We start from the raw sequence: 22,518 nt of genomic DNA on the forward strand, positions 1-22,518 counted from the left end.
TCTTTAAAATTCACTGCAATTTAGAAACCCCCTCCCCCAACAAATATAAGACGAATAATGTACAATTAAAGGAAAAGAAACAATAGACTATATTGTGTGTATGTTTTTTTCACTGATAATCAAATACACCTGTATACCCCATTACATCTGGATAATCAAAGCTGTTCTCAAGGTGAATACAGGCATATATTGTCAAAACCATTACCATACTGTGTAATCTTTATCATCAAAAAACACTACCATACAGTAATCATAGCCTACATCTGTACTGTTTTCCTGATACAGATCTCTTCTATAAAATACATCTTTCCAATATCATCAAACAGAATAATAATGCCAAAAATAGCATATAAGTTAATGAGATTAAAGATGTAGCAATTAAACTGCAAAAATCAATTAACAAACAAAAAATTTCAATTCTGAAAAATTAATTTACCAATGAAACAAATGAGATAAAACATCTTAAAATGAAACCAACTATAGCAGAAACCTGAGCCAACCACAGCTCGGGCATAAAATTAACTCTTTTAAAAAAAAAAAATTCTGAATAAAGGAATGGCAAAGTATTTATTAAATACCAGCAATATAGAAATCAATTAATATTCTAAAATCTACCCTTTATAATTGATATAAATTAAATAAATTTCTTTGCATTAAGGTATTAAAGGGAGACACAGGCAAAATTTTCATATTTTAGATTTAAATTTTCTATCCAATATTCTGTAAATGTCATCGAAATGAATAGTCTAGGGAACACTATTTTTCTCCGTATAAAGAAAAAAATGGGTCAAAGACAGAAAAGGCCGGGTTGCATTTGTACACCAAATATCATGAGGCTGTGATGTTACGAAAAAAAATTCCATTGCCCATTAATGTCGAAAATTTAATTCAGTAGGTAAACAGGAAGTGGACTAGCTACAACACTAAAATCGATCCACAGTAATGGACCATGTGTTCCATGCTGTATGCCAAATCATCGAAGAGGCTGTGATTAAGTAAGTTTCTGAGAAAATGTTACAAAATTTCCTAGCATTGACCATTAAGGTAACAGGAAGTGATGAGCTGCAGATTGAAATCGAATCCCACAGTATGGACAAATTGGTTTGGTTTCTCAATGGGGCCCCCTTGGGCCCATGCAAAAAAATTAAATCCAAAGAGGCCGTGATAAGTAGTGCTGAGAAAACTGTTACGAAAATTCCTACCATTGAGCCATTAAGTCAAAAAAATCTAATAATTTAACTAAGTGGAATAAACAGGAAGTTGAAGAGCGAAAACAGACTGAATCAAATCCCACAGTATGGAACATGTAATGCTTGTATGCCAAATCATCAAGAGAACTGTATAAGTAGTTGCTGAGAAAACTGTTTAACGAAAATTTCCTAGCATTGACGCCACTAATGTCGATAAAATCTAACTAATTACGTAAGTGGATAAACAGAAGTGGGATGAGCTGACAGACCTGAATCAAATCCACACAGTATGGAACCATGTGTCAATGCTGTATGCCAAATACAACGAGGCTGTGATAAGTAGTTGCTGGAGAAAACTGTTACGAAAATTCCCTAGCATTGACCATTAATGTCAAAAAATAACTAATTTAACTAAGTGGATAAATCAGGAAAGTGGAATGAGCGACAGACTGAAATCAAATTCCCACAGTATGGGACCATGTGTCAATGCCTGTAATGCCAAATATCAAGAGACTGTGATAAGTAGTTGCAGGAGAAAACTGTTACGGAAATTTCCTACCATTGACCATTAATGTCAAAAAATCTAACTAATTTAACTAAGTGAAATAACAGAAGTGGATGACGACCAGACCTGAAATCGAATCCCACGGTATGGGACCATGTGTCAATGCTGTATGCCAAATATCAAAAGGCTGTGATAAGTAGTTGCTGAGAAAACTGTTACGGAAAGTTTTTTTTCCCCGCCGCGCCGGACGCCGCCGAACGCCCCACATCACCATACTATTAACCCGGGTTTTGCACCAGTGCAACCCGGCTAAAAAATGTTGGTTTTCCTAACATGACCCACGCGGGTCAGGTTAGGAGCATTTTAGATTTCACACATAGTTATTCAACCGTGAACTATAAAAACGTAAAGAACCTGTCAAATGAAGCGTAAATCTATACAATATCCATCAATATTTTGTTTTTTTTACTTCTAGGGATTGTAGTTGTCCAACTGACTTGTTTTAAAACTACTCGTTATGTTCTGTCTGCTCGTCATTTCGTCACACATATGTAGACTTATTTACGTTTTAAACTCACATTATAAAGTATTTATACAGAAAAAAAACCATGCTGGGACTTTTAATCACTTTTAAAAACTTCATTTTAGCGTAAGTTAAGTAAATATGGTAAATTTAATATTTTGTCATATATTTGCCTGAGTATCCCTTTAATATGTGTTTAAAAAATTTCTTTTTTTCATATAATTATGAAAAATTCTGACATTAAGACAGAAAACTGTTACGTAAGTCAAAGGGGGACAACCATTATATAAAATAAGAACTGTTTTTTTCAAATTTACTTCATAACCCCTATAGTCTTCTCATGCAACCAGTGCAAACCAAGATTAGCTGTCTGATATCATGTCTGATCATGGTCTGCACTGTTCCTACTCAGTAAACATTATGATTTTCCCCCCTAAAAGTTAGTAATGGTTTTGTCCAAATTGAAAGATGGACAGGTCCATTTTAAGATATTTAACTTGTTATGGGTTAAATAATAAATCTGAATGGAAAAAGAACCACACTTATAATTGAATAATAATTGTCTAAACAATTTAACAGCAACTGTTTATAGTTATTACTTTATAATTGGTTTCAAACATAAACAATTTAGCTTCAGCAATGCAACAATAATTATGCAAAAGCCTGGAAAAGTCGTGAAAATATTATATGTAAATGATATGAACATGCAAACACCATGAAATATGTAAATGATAATATTATATCTCTAAACCTATAATTTAGAGTAACATTTTAGCTGCGAAATAAACAATCGCTGGCAATAAAATCTGGGCGTTATTTGCAATTTTCTGCATTTCCTGGCATACCAATTATCTTTAATGTGTTGATAATTCAATCTTGCAGAAAAAAATAGAAACAGAAATTTTCACATCTTTATGCACTAACTGTTACCATCCTCTTAATGTTAATTACAATACAATTTATCACGTTAAGAGCTGTTAATATGACATTAATGGAAGGGAGACAACTCTATTTCTGTAGTATACTGAATACTGCTAGAGTTGTTTCCCTTATGTGTAAAACTGAAGCCAGAACATTTTTTTTTACATAGAAAAATAAGGCCTTGGTATAACCAATATAAAAGAAATTCATTTTGGAGCTTTTTTATAACAGAGAAGTTAAAAATTCAGAAATTCAGCAAATTTAACCACTGAATGATGATGAAAATTCTGCAGAAATTATGACCCAGATGACCTAACTACATGACTATCAGGTCTGCTACTATTGCCTCTTACACTTGTGAAGCAAAACTAGGTTTCATCTAACATCCAAACAAACTATTATTCATCAACAATTATAAATATATACCAGTTTTGGATACATATATGCAAATAATGGCAGCATGACCTTCACAAAACAAATAAATTATGAAACAAATATCCAAACAAAATACCCATTTATCTTACAAGTTATAGCTGTATATAATATACTAAAAAAATAAATCTGATCGTCAAACAGACTAAACATACAAAAATAATACATCTAATTTCATAAATATCGGCTATAAACATTTCAGAATACCCTCGGCTTTTTATACTAAATAATACATCTAGTATCTTGATTCGATTTCTGCTGCCAGCATTTTCTGCGATATCTACGCTGATGCTTTCAGCTGCACTAAGATGCACATCGCAACAATTCATCATTGTTAAAACTATGATTCCATCCAATAATCATTTATATGCCAGACTCAGTTAGTGCAGTAACTTATTGGGTTCCTTCCAATAATCATTTGAGCCGCGTCAAGACAAAACCAACATAGTGCGTTTGCGACCAGCATGGATCCAGACCAGACTGCGCATCCGCGCAGTCTGATCAGTATCCATGCTGTTCTCAAAAGCACTATGTTGGTTTTGTCGTGACGCGGCTCATTTATATGCCAGACTCAGTTAGTGCAGTAAGTGGTTTTTATCTTCTATGACCAAAGTTATAGTTTCTTCAGACAAATGGCAGGGCTATTTTCACTGGTAGGGGAGAGGAGCCATTTACTTAAATCCGGGAAAAAATAACATAGTACTTTTGCAAAAGGGCATGAAAATTCTTGAAGTAAATAATATTAAATTGTTTGGGAAAACAACATGGTAAGTGGCAGCATGGCTGAGTGGTTTATGCGTCAGACTTGTAATCTTATGGTCGCTAAAGCTGCACGGCTTCAAACCATATCATGGGCAAGTCGTTGTTACCCTGAGCAAGAAACTTTACACTCATTGTTCAGTACTGGCTGGTTCAAAAGAAGCAGACTCAAAAGGTGAAAAGTTTTCCAAACCCCGCAAACTAAAAAAAAAAATTTATAATTTTTTTCCCCAAAATAAAAAAAAATTTTATGATCAGAGCTCTATCAAGGAGTGAGAAATTTGAACACAACTTCTAAACTTCAGAATAACTCGTCTCAGCTTATATATGAGTTACCTTAATGAAAATTTACTGTTAGAAAGAAAATGAAATGCTCAAGGCATATACACTCACCCATATTATATACATTTTAAATTAAATAAATAGAAAATTTTATGCTTATTTTACATAAAATTTGGGCTTTAAGCTAAATTTTTCTCTTTAAAATTTCATTTTTAAAATGTCACAATTTTTTATGATTTAACTATGGTAAAAATTGAAAACAGCCGCGGAGGGTTAAAATTAAATTTTTTTGTTCAAACCAATTCTTTTTTCCCCTTCAGAAAACCCTTTTTCAGGGTTAATTTTTTTATTTACACTAAAAAAAATAAATTTTAGGCTCAGAAAATTGGGGCGAATTTTAAATTAAATTTTAAATAAATTACTGTTTTAAACCATGTGCCCTTTCCACACAAAAAAAAATGTGGAGAGGGATTTTCCTAAAAAAACTTGGAAAGGAAAACATTTTGATCCCATTTTTGCAGCTCGAACCCTTTTTTTTATATTTTTTCAGAAATTTGATTCCCCACCTCCTATTCCCCCTTCCCTTATTACAACTTTAAAAATTAAAGGGCACTTTTAAAAAAAAATTTTATTCCCCCCTTTGGGAATTTTTGGGGGACAACATGACCCAAATTAATCTAGTACATAAAAAACAATTTTTAAAGGAATTATTTTCCCAATATGAAATGAAATCAAAAATATTAAGAAAAAATTTCCCTTTTTTAAATTCTTTCCAAAAAACAGCAACTTTTTTTGGCCCCCTAAAAATTAAATTCAATCTGTTTTGGAATATATCTACATCTTAGTAGAATGATATTCGTCCTCCATCTAAATTATCTTACAAAGTTTACAATATTGGTTGACATCAGACAAGCATGTTAAGATAAAAATGCATTAAACATGTTGCTTTATCATTGTTTATATCAGAATTATTACCAATATATTGATAACAATTTTCCTTAATATCAAACCAGAACTTGTGTTTTATGACAAAATATACAGACAATTGTATCTGGAACTCCCAAGAAGAATGATCAATAAAATCATTTTCCTTAATTTACAGCTACCATTATCCTGCTTTCTTTTTTCAGCTGAGATTTTTTAATTAAAACCAGTAAGAAAAGTGCCAAATTGCAATGAAACATGCCAATTAATTTAAACAGTGTTCTATTTGTAATTAAAGGGCCACAACTCCATGAAAAGTATGGTCATTTCCTACAAGTTGCAGTTCTTGAATAAATGAGAATTAATGTTAATTAATCATTGAGGAAAGGTTTGGTGAAACCCCAAAAGTCATTTGATTCAGTTACCTTAAAGTTACATTATGCTCATTTTTTCATTGTAAGGTTGATCTGGACAACAGGCTTAGATACCGATGGAAATGTACAGAAATTTCCTTGTGCAATGCGAGTTATTTATCGTTCATGAGAAGTTAATTATAAAATTGAAAGGAATTAATTAGCAAAATGTAAACTTATTTTGACTTTCATCTGTTCACTCACTATATTCTCTTGGATGTTTAGAAAAGGACTCACCGTTTAATACACATCTGTTTTTTTTTTCTACAAATATCATGACAAAAATTTCAAGCTTCAAAATTTGGCTATTTAGACTGTTTTTGCAAACAAAGCTCATTTCAATGATACAGTCATACAAAGAACAAGGTGTTCCCATAATTCCTAGCTATAAACCTGTCAATTAAGTGATTCCAGTCTTTCTTCAAATTATTTTGTTAAATTTTTAATTTAAAAACAAAACAGAAATTATGAGTTTTGTGTAAATTTCTCCCCTTCCCCCACCCCCCTTAAAAATCACAACAATATCTAGATGACTGGCAATCATCCAAGACTCCCCTATGGCCCATTATAACTCCCACAACTTTTAACTATTTATCTCAAGAGCATTTATTTTATGAATTTTTTCAAGAAGCCATCAAATCATTACCTGCATTTAATACAGAAACCAAACCAAATTGCTTCAATTTTCTAAAGACAGTTTTACTATAGATGAGTTCTTAAAGTATTTGAGTAGATCCCAGTTTTATTACTAATGAGTGAGTTTTGTCTGTCTCTATAATCCCCATCAGTTCTGTACAGCAGTAAACAATTTCATTACTCAGCATAAAACACCTATACACCTGTATTTCATATTTTCTTTGATGTTTGAAAAACTTCTGTTTTTTACCTACAATTTGTTTTTTTAATTCATTTTATCTGGTGACGTAATCGGTGATATTAGATGCATGTAATGCATGCAACAGCTTTGTGGTAAAATGAGCGTAATACCATACAATCTAAAACATGTGGAAGTTTACACAGGATGTAACTCTGACTAATACGTCATATTTACTGTTATATAATTATCTACCTCCGAAAGAAAAAAATACGTTTTGTCGTCTATCTTAAATTTGTTTTGTCGTCCACACTGTTGTTTCTTATATCTGTAGAAAAACTATCTATTTATTATATTTTCAGTATCTGTGCGATGCTTTTATTATACAAATAAATGCAAAAATTTTAAGGTCACTTTTTGGGTCGGCAGCAAAATTAAAGCTAAGAAAACTGTTTTTCGATAGCTGGATGAGACTGATCGGACCTGCAAGCTGGCCTGGATCTGTACGGGTGGGATTATGGACAATTCAGTCATTATGGAATACATATTTCACAGAAAAAGTTTCATATAAAAAAAACAAAAAAAAAAACATTGAAAACACAAATACTCCAACAATGCAATTCAATTGATTTTTTTTTAAATAAAAAAGCAATAAGTTGAGTGAAAACAAGATTTTAAAACATTAAATCAAGTAGACAGATGTTTGGGGAATCTATTTATCTGCAATAACACTTTTTTACCTATTTTATTTTAAGAGAATAAACAAATTATAAACAAAAACTAAGAAAAAACCTCTTCTTATTACCATTGTGCAATATGTATTTTTTTATCTGAGTCACTAAATTAATGGTGAATTCATATTTTTAATAGATTGGATTTATATTCATTTGAAGATGTTTATAATGTTGTATACTTTATAGTATAACTATAAAACAAGAATATGATTAAAGCAGTATGCCTCTAGATTCATTGCAAATTTTCATGAACATTTTGAAAATTAATTCAAACGTAAAATATTGTGATTGAACGAAAAAAAGTTATTTACAAATTGCAAACAGTGCACTTAACAATCAATTAAGTTAAAATAGCCCTTAATATGTAGTAGAAATATGGTGATAAATAGTGCAAAATCATACATAACATATATTAATCTAGTACATTTATCTGAAGTTTGATTTCCATAAAATGTTTTGGCTCAGCTGGAAGCATGCAGCTTTAACATTGTCAAATTTAATGTGACTTTGACCCTATGTAACCAACCTTAAACAGTCACCAACAAAGAGTAAAGGTTGATTTAGGACAGAACCAACACAATAAATATCTGCCAATAAATTATGGAACTGTAAAAAATGCAATGTACATGTAGTAGGGACAGAACCAGACAAGGGCAGCAAAACCAATTGTTTGTATTCCCAAGGTTGTCGCACACAGTTGGAATTTTTCCACAATTTACTTCATAATTATATATGAACAAGTAAATAAATGCTTCAGAATAACAAGAGGGCCAAGATGGCCCTAGATGGCTCACCTGACCAATCAAACTCATTCAAGCAATTACCTAGACAAGCATCCTGACCAAGTTTGATGATAATTGAGTAAAAAATGTGACCACTAGAAATTGTTAACGTTTTTCTATTTTTAGCTCCGGTGACCTACTTTTTCATCCGAGGTGACCCATGTTCGAACTCATCCGAGCTATCACCTGGACAAGCATCCTGACAAAGTTTGATGATGATTGAGGCAAAAATGTGACCGCTAGAGTGTTAACAAGGTTTTTCTATTTTTAGCTCCGGTGACCTACTTTTTCATCCGAGATGACCTATGTTCGAACTCATCCGAGCTATCACCTGGACAAGCATCCTGACAAAGTTTGATGATGATTGAGGCAAAAATGTGACAGCTAGAGTGTTAACAAGGTTTTTCTATTTTTAGCTCCTTTGACCTAGTTTTTCATCCGAGATGACCCATGTTCAAACTCATTCGAGCTATCAACTAGATAAGCATCCTGACAAAGTTTGATGATGATTGAGGCAAGAATGTGACAGCTAGAGTGTTAACGACAGACAGACGACGACAGACGACGGACATTCAACGATCCTAAAAGCTCACCCTGAGCTAGCTCAGGTGAGCTAAAAAGACAAGAAAGTCAGACTCATACATAATCTGCTTGCATGGTGAATGCACTGTTGAAATATTTCAAGGAGCAAAAAAATGTGACATGAAGAGGAATTATTTTATACAATGGGATTGCATCTACACTTTTACTACATCTGTACAATAGCTTGCAGGCAATCTCAGCAAATCTGAAGTACTTAAATCGCTGAAGAATAAACAAATTACAACAATCAGCCAACAATAAACAATTAATTTTACACTTGCATGGGAACTTACTATGATACCTTAAAAAAAATCTTGCACAGTTCTATTGCCAGCTTTTTGCCAGTCTGACAAACAAAATGACTGACAAATTAAGGTAATTTTTTAATCAGCAGTAACTGTTGAGAAACAAGAAGTAATAGTGACTTTGATGTATGTTTCTTGATGGTCACGCAGCTTTAAACATAATGTAAATCATGTCCATCCTTAGCCCCTGTGAGTGACTTATCCCTAAGCCTGCTGGAACAGGAAGTGCTTAAGACTGAGCCTTTGGTAGCAATGCATGGCCATAGCGGGCCTGCAAACCTGTGTAATCTGACTGATACTGTTGGTAACTCACTTTTCAAAGCTGGACAAATGTTATACAAATTCAGGAGGTTGAGGGACTACCTTCATTGACATTCAACTATCACCCCTCCCCCCAATCAAAGTGTACAATGATGCAAAGTACCAAAAAGTGAAATGAAGGCAAAAAGAAAAAATTTTACGGTGAGTTTGTTTGTTTTGTTTGGCTTTACCAGGCACTAACACAGGAACAGGAAAAATAATTTTGGCTACCCAATAGTCAGAGAATGTGCGCCAAAAGGAGAGATAGATTCACTGGATTACTATAATTTGTGCTCCTCCAAGCAAATTTGTTTCAAAGCATAAAAAAAACATTAATGATCTTGTGAATGATTATTCAAGTTGTCTGCTCTAAGACACGAAAGTTGCATCTTCTGGTTAGCTAAATAGGTTGAGCATTGGATCGGGTGATCTGGGTTTGATTCCCGGATGGTGCAGGTCATTTTTGTTGTGATTGATAATGAAATCCTTTCTACGGTCATTGGTACTGTACCTCTAAGAAAGTGAAGGCAACTAGTACTGGTAAACTGCTTGACTGAAACTGCCCAGGAATTGTGTGGTTCTGGTAAATTTGATGTGGCTTTTACTGCCGTGATCCTGAGTGAAAACTCCCAACACAACAAACACAAAAGTTGACGATTCAATGTTTATCAAAAGTTGTGTACTGAACAACTACCATCATATTTAAATATGTCGATCAGAAGAACTTCACATTTCTTTTACTTTAATGTACATTTGATTATGCTAAGAATAGATTTTACATGTCTTCTGCATTATGTTATAAAACTTTCAAAATTTCACAGATAGGTAAATAATATTTGTGCACACAAATATCATGCACACATCATCACATAAATCAGTTCTTTCTGACATTTCATGATGAATATAAATATGTTACAAATTTACTTTCTATAAAGAAAATACAAAAATATGACATATAAAGTGATATAAAGTTTTTATGTTTTTATCGCAAAATTTTCAGAAATCAAAATATATGCATCCATGCACGTAATATAGGTGATAAACACTACAGAAATGTGATAACCACTGAAAAATCTGTCTAAAAAGCACTCATAGCATTAAAAGAGGCAAATAACAAGGTATATTCTTTATTTACTGACATTTCTGACATAAATGGTTCAGCTGACATTAAAAGATAATTTCAATATAAATACTAGCAAATCGTAGGTATCATAAATATAAATAGAAATTCAGAAGTCATGATTTCCTTTTGATGTTGTTATTATGAAAATACATATTCAAGATTGCAATCCCTATGGGAGATTTTTACTCAATAAAATATAAATTGTTTTCATACATTAAAGAAAAGAAATGCAGTAAAGAAAGACTATTTCGAAATCATTGTAAATTTTATAATTTTATACAGATAGTGTGCAGAGTTACTTAGTAACTGTAATGTGACTCCATTGTTATTTAAAGGGATTTCAATATCAAAATGTTCCTGGATCTTTTCTAGTTGAATATGTAATTTATTTATTCTTTTATTTATTTCATTTATCTATTTATTCATTTAAAATGAGTAGAAAGTTAAGTAAGAGATAATTAGTTAGACTTATATTAAGCACTCTGGCTGAAAGAGAATATAAATTTGCTGTTGCCCAACATTAGATGGAATCCCATCTTATAGTAAGCCTTTCTAATGAAAGGAACATTGTGGGATTCCTATGAAGACTTCCAAGCTTTTTCTCTCTGTTTGGACATCACTCATCCCTGAACTTTTATTCTGTGGCACACATAACTTTGGTGTGTTTGTAAGAACACCAACAATATAAATGTCAATGATAAAACAGCACATTCTGGAGAGTTTCTGAAGGTCAAAATGGTTGGAAAGAAATTTTGAATGAACTTACTGGTGTAGGGAGTGGAGTCTGAGTGGAAATTTCTCGCTTTGGTGCCAACAACTCATCTCGAACTTCGGTATTCTGCTTCAATGTCTGAAAAATAACACATAAATCTTAAAATTACACATATAAGCATGCGCAATCAAGAAAGCTTCTGAAAGTTATCTATATGATAAATACAACTTGAATGGACAAAATAAAACAATGAACCATAGCACCATAAAGGATAATTTTTTTACAAACATGGTGTTTAGCCATGTAAAAGCTCTAAATGCAAAATACTGAAATTTGGGGGTTTTCTTGCAAAATTGAATCTTCTATGAGTAAGCCCATGATCAAAGGACAACACTGCCTGAGAACATATCCACAGACAGTGTGTTCTATCATCCACACCCAAATTCAAATCACTGTATTCAAATTTTAGATGAGACTTTTAAAACTAGTCCAGTATCAATGCTGGAAGAATTCCATGGAGAATTTGTCCTAAACACTCAAATTCACTTGTGACACATTAGTTTGACTTGTTTATAAAATATTACCAATATTCTTTAATGACTTAGTCTATTAAAATCATAATCTTTTATACTTTATGGATAATTATCAGAAAAGATATTTGCCATTTGCACAGTCAATGCCATTCCCATCATATTTCTATTTAAAGCAAACAATTTTTCAACATTTAGGTATATCCATTTGAAAAGGTCTGTATATCTTTCATATTTACATTAAAGTATAAATAACATATACTTTGAAGTTGTTAAAACAGCAAACTGATAGACTTATTATTTCCTCTCCACATAGGTCATTGTCCAAAACTCGGTCAACATACAAGAACATCCTTCCTGACACATCAATCAACAAAAAGATTTTAATCAAACAACTCCTTGATTGTTCAAACTTTCACACTATGACATCAAACTCAGCTATTAAAGATTAATATCTTCAATTTCGATTTTTATAAAACACACATCATTTTAACCATTTTGATGTTTTCGCAACAATTAAAATGTCCAGTACTGATAGAAAATTCAAATTTTCTTATTTTCTAATTAGGACATGAAAATTTTCGAAAAGGTCAAGATTTTTTGACCTGCAGCCTTTTGCACCGATTTATCAAGTACATGACGGCAGGTGATTATTAGATATATATGATGTTGTTACATAACTATCTGTCAACAATTTGTTCAGATATATTGATACCTGGATTTATTGATATACTAACTGGTACTATTACACACTATTATTAGCAGATTTTAAGCGATGTACTAATATCTAATAACAAATCTCATCCTAAGGTAAAATAAAATCCTAAACCATTATATTAGTGCTGACAAATGGATAAAATTTTTAACAGCCTCAGGTGATATCTTGCTTTCGATGCATAAATCTAGTATATTTCTATATAAATATTTTGACCATAATAGGAAGTTGTAACATTTGCATCGCCATTCCTTATTTACAATACACTATAATTTACCATTACCATATAGCATCAAACATGCTAATGTTAACGATAATACGTAAACAATTTAAATACTTAATCAATGAATATAATCTTACACTGTTAAATAATAGGTCTATGCTTGTCCCTTCACCATTTGTTTGGTGCGTAAGTGCTCACTTTATTTTGAGGACAAGAATAATTTTTTGTCAATATTCTTTTACATTTATATTTTTCTAACATTTCTTAAAAGCATTGCTCTTGGTAACAGCTTTTAACATGATGCCTAAAACCTGTAGGAGGGACTAATTTAGCAGTTGAGTACTCCTCTTCTTGTATAGATTGATCTAGAATGTCACCACAATTGACCTAATACCAGAAACAATTTAAAACCAAAAGTTGAACAAAAAATATATAATTATTTTAAGTAAACATCAAACTGTTACCTTAGATTTCTTAAGCTCTGTTTTAGAATCAAATCCCCAATCTGCTACACAAATCATTTTGTTCCAGATAACTTGTTACAATAAAATCTCCCTTCTAAAGTCTTCAATCATACACTGTGTTATCATTAAAGTTAATGAATTAAATACTTAAGATTCTTTATTGAGTACAGGGAAAATAATCAAACTATTGTAACCATCTAGTAATTATCACAAAACTGTACGTGTTAAAATAAAAGGCGGGGGAGGTGGATATTTATATAAGGCGATAGAAAGTAATTATTACTCATATACATACACTTTATAATATCACATTTATTTATTTACGTCTTTTCAGATATATTTCCGATGTTTATATATTGATGGGAAATATATCTTGGGTTTTCAAGCTTTATTTCTTATACAATAATGATTTACTTTAAAAGACAATAAGGATGAGAAAGGTCATTATCACCACAGGGTTTGGTGTGATGATTTTAATTTAGACTTTGATATACAATATTCATGTAATGACTATATAGTTAAGTATAAAACAAAAGTATTTCATATTGTTAAAATAGGGCTTAATATAGACTAATACACAAAAGACTTAAATTCATTTTATATGTTCCCCGCTTTATTTAGACATTAAGTATTACAACTAATATGTGATATCATATTTTATATATAATTATTTTATCATGATTATTTTTTGTCACAATACTCAAAATATGTGGCAACGTAATTGTCATGGGTGCAAGTTAAAAATTATAAGAAACAAGGGTGCCATAGTCACAAAATACGCCCGTTTACGAAAGCTTTAGATGGAGATGGGGGCATTATGGATAAGTGTTATCTAGCAAGCAAGTTTTTATCCTTGGCACAGCCGCACTGTGTTGTTAAATGAACCTTAAAACAAATCAGTAGGGAAGATAAAAAGTACATGTAATTGTAATTTAATAACTAAAAAATTCTGATTTAATATTTTATTCTAGGGAAATACATTTCATTACAATTCTTAATCTTTGAATGAGCTGAACTGATATTTACTTGAAAATTAAAATATAATTAAATTTCTATGAGAAAGTATTTACATTTGATAAGGTAATTACTGTATGATCTTTATGAACAAATACCAAGTCTACAGAACACCATAGTTATCACAGTTAAGAATCTTGACCAATGAATGAAACATGTGTAAATAAATGTTACATTCTTTAGAACATACTCAAGTCCAAGAAAGAGGATTATTTTATGCCCTTTGATTAAATTCTATTTTTAGAATTGAAAGTGAAAGTAGATCAAGGGGAGTAATTGTGTAAGTCATTTATGAACAAAGTAATAACTTTGTTGTTGCCCTTTGATTAAATTCTATTTACAAAATCTGGATATTTCATCATCTTTAGTGACCTTGACCTTGTATATATTGACCTAAATTATATGTATCACAGCCATAGTCTTGATAATGACCATTTGTGTTACAATCCCTCAATAAATGATGACTAAATGGTCCATATACACATCTTCATATTTTTATCTGAACTTTGACCTCTATGTGTGACCTTTACTTTGGCCGCAAGGACCTGAATCTTGCACACGACACTCCGCCTCACAATGGTGAACATTTGTGCCAAGTAATATTGAAATCCCTCTATACATGTGGAAGTTTTGCTCCGGACAAGCATTTTTCAATGACCTCTAAGTGTGACCTTGACCTTTGACCTAGAGACCTGGTTCATGTGCGCGACACTGCTCCTCATAGTGGTGAACATTTATATGAAGTTTCATTAAAATCCCTCCATACATGTAGGAGATATGCTCCGGACAAAATTGGACGCCGCCCGCCAGCCCGCCCGACCGCCCGCCAGGGGCGTTCCCATAATACGTCCCGTTTTTCAAACGGGCGTATAAAAATATGAACTTAGGCAAATGCCTGAAAACTTGCATCCATCATATAATTCAACCTTATCACAGTGTATTTCAAGGGTAGACCATTTCCTGGATTTTAGTCTAATACTTGGATTTGTTACTAAATATTCACCACAATTGATGGAGTGGCCAGTTGACAATACAATAATGAAGGGAGTTAAGTACTTGTGAATCATATATTTTATGTGATCACATTTCACTGGAACCCAATTCAATGTACTGTGACTGGAAAATAATTTCTGGGTTTTCCATCGTTTCAAGATTTTTTTTCTTCATAACAAGGTTTTGCTTCATATGAAACATTTTATGATCACTATACAAAGTGCAATTATTGTCATAAAAACTATATTAGTCATAGAGTTTATACACAGTGAGAAATACAAATTATATCTCACTGATCAAAAACAATATGTAATTGCAATTTAAGTAACAAAATGATATTACAATCATTGATGTAATTATAATTCTTATGAAGTGATATAGAAAATATCTCACTGATAGATTCTACTGTTTCTTTCATTTGCAGAAAACATATCAAGCAACTTACCTGTAATTTAGCCAATGGAATGATATCACAGTTTTGGGGCCGATGCCACACGGTTTTCTGACTAGTGGCGTTATAATAATAAAATCTTGAGGTATTTGGATCAAACAACTCCCACCACTGATTGTCATCTGTCTTCTTTCTAAAAATAGAACAAAAAGTTATTTTTAGACTATAATAGGACCATATAATAAGATTGATAATTAAACAAATTCTACAAAAGTCATCCAGTTAGCTCAATAAGACTAGAGCGTTGAACTGTGAATTGGGCGCCATGGGTAGGATTCCCTGACAATGCAGGTCACTTTTGTTGTGATTGGTCATGAAATCTTTTCTACGGTCATTCGCACCATACTTCTACTCTGGCATGTACAGAAGTTATCAGTTCATACTGGTTAACTGCCTCACAGCCTGACCCAGCTGAACTTTGCATTGACAAATTCAATGTGATCTGGAGTAAAAACTACAAATACCAACATTGCCACAAATTCTACAATTATAACAACACATCTATAGTTGAATGTGCACTTCAATACTCAAAAATTTCATGCAGAATGATAGCAGTTACCACTGTTAGTTTCACACTCTTTATGGACATTATTAATTTTTATTTACGTTTAATATACATGTACATGGTAATTGTCAGCATTGAGGTATATTACAAAGATATTTTGGCTATTTTTCCCTAACAAAATGATTAGGGACTTCATAATGCCTAACAATCTTACACTTCAAATGATCTTGACATTTTATGCCAAGAAAATGTTATATTTTATCTATTTTATACAACATAACATTTTTCAAACTAGAATTGTTACCAGGTACGCCCTGTGATTTTTCCTTTTTCAAGTGAAGCATTAAATTTTCTCCCTTGCTGGGAATAGCCCATAACATTGTGTAAAATATCCCAGAGCTGTCAAAATACTCCCCATCATATGATGATTTATCAAATTTTATTTCCAGTGTTCAGTTTTTGTTTTGTTTATATTTCTTAGGATACAAAATATTCTGTATCTACTTGAAATATAATTTAGCAGGGGATCTTTCTATAACTACTGAACACCACTTTAAGCCTGGGAACTGTTGCCCATTATTTCATTCCTTTAAGGACATTGTAGTGTCTGCAAGTCTATATATGCAACTTCAAAATGTGGAAAATACAAGGGCAGTAACTCATATTAATGAACTCATATTAATTAATTAAAGATTAAATTCTATAAAATGCAAAGTACTTCTTTGATAAAATGATCCACCGAGTCCCATAAATTCAAATAAAATATAGTAAGTGAAGAACTACAAAAATTGGACAATTTACACAATTTGACAATATTTGAAGCACTGTGAAGTACAAATAATATCCAAAGTTATGTAAGTTCACATTATATTATACAGGTTTTATACAAATAAATGCTTACAAAATAGAGGACACATATACAGAAAAAGTTGCAATAAATACAACATGGAGGAAGTCATTACAAATGGAGATAAAATCATAAAGGGAGGTAACTTCTGTTGATTGATACAACAAACATTGACTGGGGGTAATTATACTGTTATGAATGCCACTCTGGTATGTTGTTTAGAATAAAATCATGTTTCAGCCTAATTTGTTTAACAGTCTAACTTTACAGTTTTTAACCTAGTGTTCAAATTACCTGTAAAATTGTTAACTTCAGCACAGACAGGTGATAGAAGATTTTAAACACAGAATTTGGATGCACACAATTTGAACTAATATATTAATAATTACCTCCTGTTAATTGGTTTCTGGTTATTAGTCAATAAGTAGCTCAAAGACTGTTTGCAAAATCATATGTTAATTATTTTGCAGAAAACAATTAATATTTATAGCTTTATTAGGAACCTTATAAATCATATAATACATTAACATAATATAGATAGGTTGTATTACATTTGTTTCATGATTATAAATATTATAATAACATTTTTTTCCTGAAATAACACTATATTGTATATCAACACAAATTTAGCAGTTTTTACTAAAAATGCAAATCTTTTGAAGCTAGATTTACACAGACATTAAAGGAATATCTACTTCATGTAAAAAGCATTATAACTGTCTATTTAATTTGCAGAGGAATAATAAATGTCTCTATGAAATGTAGAAAACTCCAAAAACCCCATCTTCAGCACAATGTGACCCATGAACCAAACACAAAAAGATAAGACAACATGAAAAGATGCAAAAAATGTGAACCATGGAAGAAAGCATGAAAACATTTACCCAGCACTTGGAAAAAAAATCCGCAATCGCAGATTGTTATGGATAACAGGATAACACTTACAAATTATCAACAGAAATTACCCAACAACAAAGAAAAAACAAAGATAAAACATTAAAACAGCAAAGGAACAAGCAAAAACGAAATTTGCAAAAGTAATGCATCCTGACATTAATGTATAACTGTTTTGTTTGAGTTCATATTTTATATTACCAGTACAACATTTTCTCTAAGAAGCTATATTAAACATACATGACAGAAAATGAAAAATGGGAGCGTATCTGTCATACTGAAAAAATTAATAAGTTTGACTTATAAGTTGCAGAATTTAGTATTCTAACAGAAAAGGTCAAATATATCTTATATTTTTCACTTTTCCACTTAAATTTTAATGAATAACACTAATGTCATTTGTAAACTAAACTCTCTCGTGTTTTTATTTGTTTGGGTCTTCAGACCAAACAAATAACGGTAGCGAAATTTCAGAGCCTCAATGCTGTTAATTGCAAATGCCTAAAGTAGTCCACTTTTTTTAAGCAGTTACTTCCCTTTATATGTACACTAACGCCGAAAAATTCAGGGGAGATCAATGTGTAAAGATTGTCAAATGACAGGCGCATTAATTTTCAAGCAAAGTAGTTCCCGAATGGTCGAAGATTTCTAATATTGTTTCATTCTTTATAGATAAACATGCTTACAGTAAGCTCCATGATTATTTACATCTGTGTTTAGCGTCGAAATAATGAGTTACAAACCCTAATTTAGAATAATATGGTTTTCTTCAGGCCGTTATCATATAACTTCACCGTGGCCGAGGAGTTTGCACGCTCGCTTGTGAATCGAGAGGTCTCGAGTTCAAATCCCAGTTGAGGCAACTCATTTTTTTAATTTTTTTTTTAAACATTGAATTGACTATCAGTGTTGCAATTAGTCTTATAGCCAATTTACTATAGTTCAAACACTGGAAAGCATTGGTGGCACTATGCAAAAACAAATTGGTTTATAATCTCAAAACCTTCACCTTTCTGACATTCTGGGACCCAAACAAATTCAGCACCTTCTGTGCTTTGATTTTAAATTTTGATTACTATATGTTAATAATTGTCCTCAGAGTTATCGATCTTTTACATGTGGAGAACATTTTATATAGCTGAAGCATGAGCAAACTACTCTTATTGTAACAGTTCTTCAGTTAATAATAATCTAGCTGAATATTTAGGAAAATAATGTCACTTTTCAGGATTCGAACCAGGCAAATGATTCCACCAGGTCAGTAACATAATCATTCTTCAACAGATTTTGCTATCCTTGAAATGTCAATGCAAGCTAGTTCTGTAACCTCCTAAGATACTCCTTTTTTCCCTAGACCAGTTAACCTCGGCAATATGCATTATATGAAGTTCTGGCTCACATCTTGTATCCACCTGGTTACAATTTCTCTCTTCAATCAACATATCTCGCTAAACTGCTCATATTTTTCTGCACTAACAATAAGTGGACTGGCTCTGATCACTCAATAACTGTAACAATTGTTAAACATACTATTACCCAACACTAACATTGCCTTCTTTTTTATGATAACAAAATTTGCAGGTGCATTCTGGAAGATTTACACTATAATTTAGAACAGTGAGCATACCTTCTACAATACCATCCCCTCAACAATATTAATTTATTTTACCATACAATAGTTCTCATTCTTTGGCACAGTTTTTATACTTTTTGGCTAATTTTTTGCTTTGCATATTATAAATCAAAATTCCTGAAAGAGTAAATTAATTTACTAGAGTAAAGAAAAAAATTACCTTTTCTCAGTAAATCAAATAGCTTGGTAAACAAAGAATTCTTTTATGTAATATTCTGTATACAATATCAATCATAATAGATTCCTGAATAATCATAAATCCAACCTCAGTAAAATATAAACAATAAATCAACATGTATTGCTGTAAAAAATTGTCTTTTATTTACACGAAATTTACTCTTACCCAGTGCTTAATTTGTACAACAAAATTGTCTTACTTGGAATTCAGTTAACTATAATCCTTCTTTATTTGTGAAATAAATTTCTGCTTTGAATTCAGAAGTTAAAGGGATTTTGATATTCAACTAAAATGCCATGGTATAATGTCCAATTTGCCAATTACATGTACTAGCAATACTACAATATGCAAGTTCAAGGTTAAACATGCCCGCCCTGAATGAGTTAAGCATGTCTTCCATGCCAACAAAGACTTAAATGTGCCAACAAAGACTTAAATGAATAAGTAAATCTAAAACCAGATGCACTTTATTCTGCGTTTGCAAAGTGTGTCATGGCAACCAGCACTAGAATTAATAAGTTTAAGGCCACAGAACTGATGCCCTACCTTATAAGTTTGCAATGCCTTTTTGGACTTGAATTAGTAAGTTCAAAGCCAATAGATGCCCTCCCTCCAAATGAATCAGATCCAGCATTTTTTGAGTGACAACTCTAAGATCACACTTGTAAGACGGAGTCTCTACTTTTAAACAATATTTAGAAGGCCAAAATGTGTCTTATAACTGAGTAAGTATGGTAAGACTTGAATAAGTAAGTCTTAGGCCACAGATGCCTTCAAGTTTTCAATGCCACAGCAAAGCAGGTCCATGAATTAAGCTTGCACTAGTATATCAGTCATCAGTATACTTTTATTTACTGAATAAACAATTTGTCACATATAAAGAACAATATAAAGTTAAAGTAGTTACAGCTATGACATCACTGATAATTAATGACAATGTTGATGTTGTTACACATGTGATATATGTGAATAATTCTAATGAATTATAAGATAGTATGATGCAAAGATTTCAAGTATGACACAAAGATTTCACTGCTGATGAACATAGTGTCACATAATAACAGAACAAGGACAATAATGAGTACAAATTTAATATTAAAACTCTACAAAACTATAATGATTATGATTATTTACTGGTTGGACAATCCTCATACAAACTGTTGTCATGTTTATTTTTCTGTATATTAATACCAGAACACACAGTAAGGATTCCATTCATAAAAATGCCATTGCAACAAATATCAAAATTAAGTATATGCCAGTGATGAGGCCACTGCATAGGTTTCACCCACAGAATATTTAGGTTAAACAGACATTTTAACTGACATTTCTGAACTATTACTGAAACATACTTGGCCTAATTACTCTCAGAAATTAGAGTAAATGGAACATTTTTTCACCTTGTTTTCCAGAATTACCTGACAAAATTCTGAAAAATGTACAAGACATCAATTTCAACCTCATTATCAGGCATAAACAGATTATCACCCTTTATCACCTTTATCCCTTTATCAACCCAAAGACAAAAAATTGTGGAAAAGAAACCTATAAAGTCTCATGAAAAGTAGATAAGGGTAGTTAGCAAAGAAAAAACTTCGACATCAGAGTCATGGTTTTTTCAGGGTGATGTAATTAGCAGATGTATTGTATTGTTGATTATAGGATATAAGTATAAAGGTTCCAGTCCTAGAACAAGCAGCTGTTCTATGTATACCTTCATAACCTTTATCCATGGGAAATCTATAAACTAGAAAGTCAAAAATTATCTTTATTCACCTAACATTAAAATATGATTGATGATTTATGCCCATAATTTTTGTATAATAATGTATAATGTTTTCTTTTGTATTCTCACTAGACTGCTTTAAGTCGAGGTTAAAAAAGAACTCAGTATTATATAAAATCAAACTGTCTTGCAGATATTCTGTACTGTATTATCTTAAAATGACCAAAAAAATAAGGTATTTGCACTGTAACTGGTCTTAAAAATTGAAGAAAATTTTGCCCTATTTTTCAAGATTAACAACATCTATCCTCACTATAGCTCTAAATAGCCAAACCGCGTACATAATTACAAACTTGAATAAGTTTTTGAGTTTAAAAAAAAAAATGAAATTCTACGTCCGGCTTTCAAACAATTACCGCTGACCTTTATATCTCAAAGACAAGGACATAAAATATATAAACAAATAATATCTAAGAATCACCTGTAGTTGAAAAACGCCTGCCATAGCACAGCCACAACATCTAATGATGCCGAATCAATCATATTACACTCGCTGCTCTCCCTTGTCTTAGTACTATCCAATATCATTTTATAACACTTTCAGATTATTATCTCTTTGGAAAAACAAGAACCGGTTGAACCGGGTGATGCTCCCCGAGAAGGTTCTGGACACAGGAAAGTATAAAAAAAATGAACAAAGGGCAATAACTCCAAAATTAGACCAGGCTTTGTTTAGGTTCTTGAAGCGTTGCAGTTCTATCCAATTATATCTAGCTACCTACAAAGTTTCATGTTGATATCTCTAATAGTTTTAAAGTAATGTCCAGGACAAAAGTCAAAAAGTAAAAATAAACAAAGGGCAATTACTTCAAAATAAGGCAAGGCAGAGTAATGATTCTTAAGCACTGCACTTCCACCCAATGAGACCTATCTATCTACAAAGTTTCATGTTGATATCTCTTATAATTTTAGAGTAATGTCCCAGACAAAGTTCAAAGTGTCAAAATGAACAAAGGGCAATAACTACAAAAGTAGGCAAGACAG

General features: G+C 31.8%; 1 protein-coding gene across 3 annotated transcripts in view; it reads right to left on the reverse strand.

The window, feature by feature from the left end:
* The window catches only part of LOC132749699 (uncharacterized), a 55,648-nt gene that overhangs the window by 29,141 nt on the left and 3,989 nt on the right, over positions 1 to 22,518 (reverse strand). For 2 of the 3 annotated variants that reach the window (XM_060739569.1, XM_060739568.1), the window contains exons 2-3: positions 15,686 to 15,824; positions 11,356 to 11,439 (exon numbers count right to left, since the gene is read on the reverse strand). In XM_060739569.1, coding sequence (XP_060595552.1) covers positions 11,356 to 11,439; positions 15,686 to 15,824 — 223 coding nt within the window. Of the gene's footprint in view, positions 1 to 11,355; positions 11,440 to 15,685; positions 15,825 to 21,955; positions 22,097 to 22,518 lie in introns of those variants that run through there. The other variant, XM_060739570.1, reaches the window with a different exon arrangement.

Source organism: Ruditapes philippinarum, unplaced genomic scaffold, assembly GCF_026571515.1.
Source record: "Ruditapes philippinarum isolate M1 unplaced genomic scaffold, ASM2657151v2 ctg178_1_1_1_1, whole genome shotgun sequence".
Taxonomy (NCBI): domain Eukaryota; kingdom Metazoa; phylum Mollusca; class Bivalvia; order Venerida; family Veneridae; genus Ruditapes; species Ruditapes philippinarum.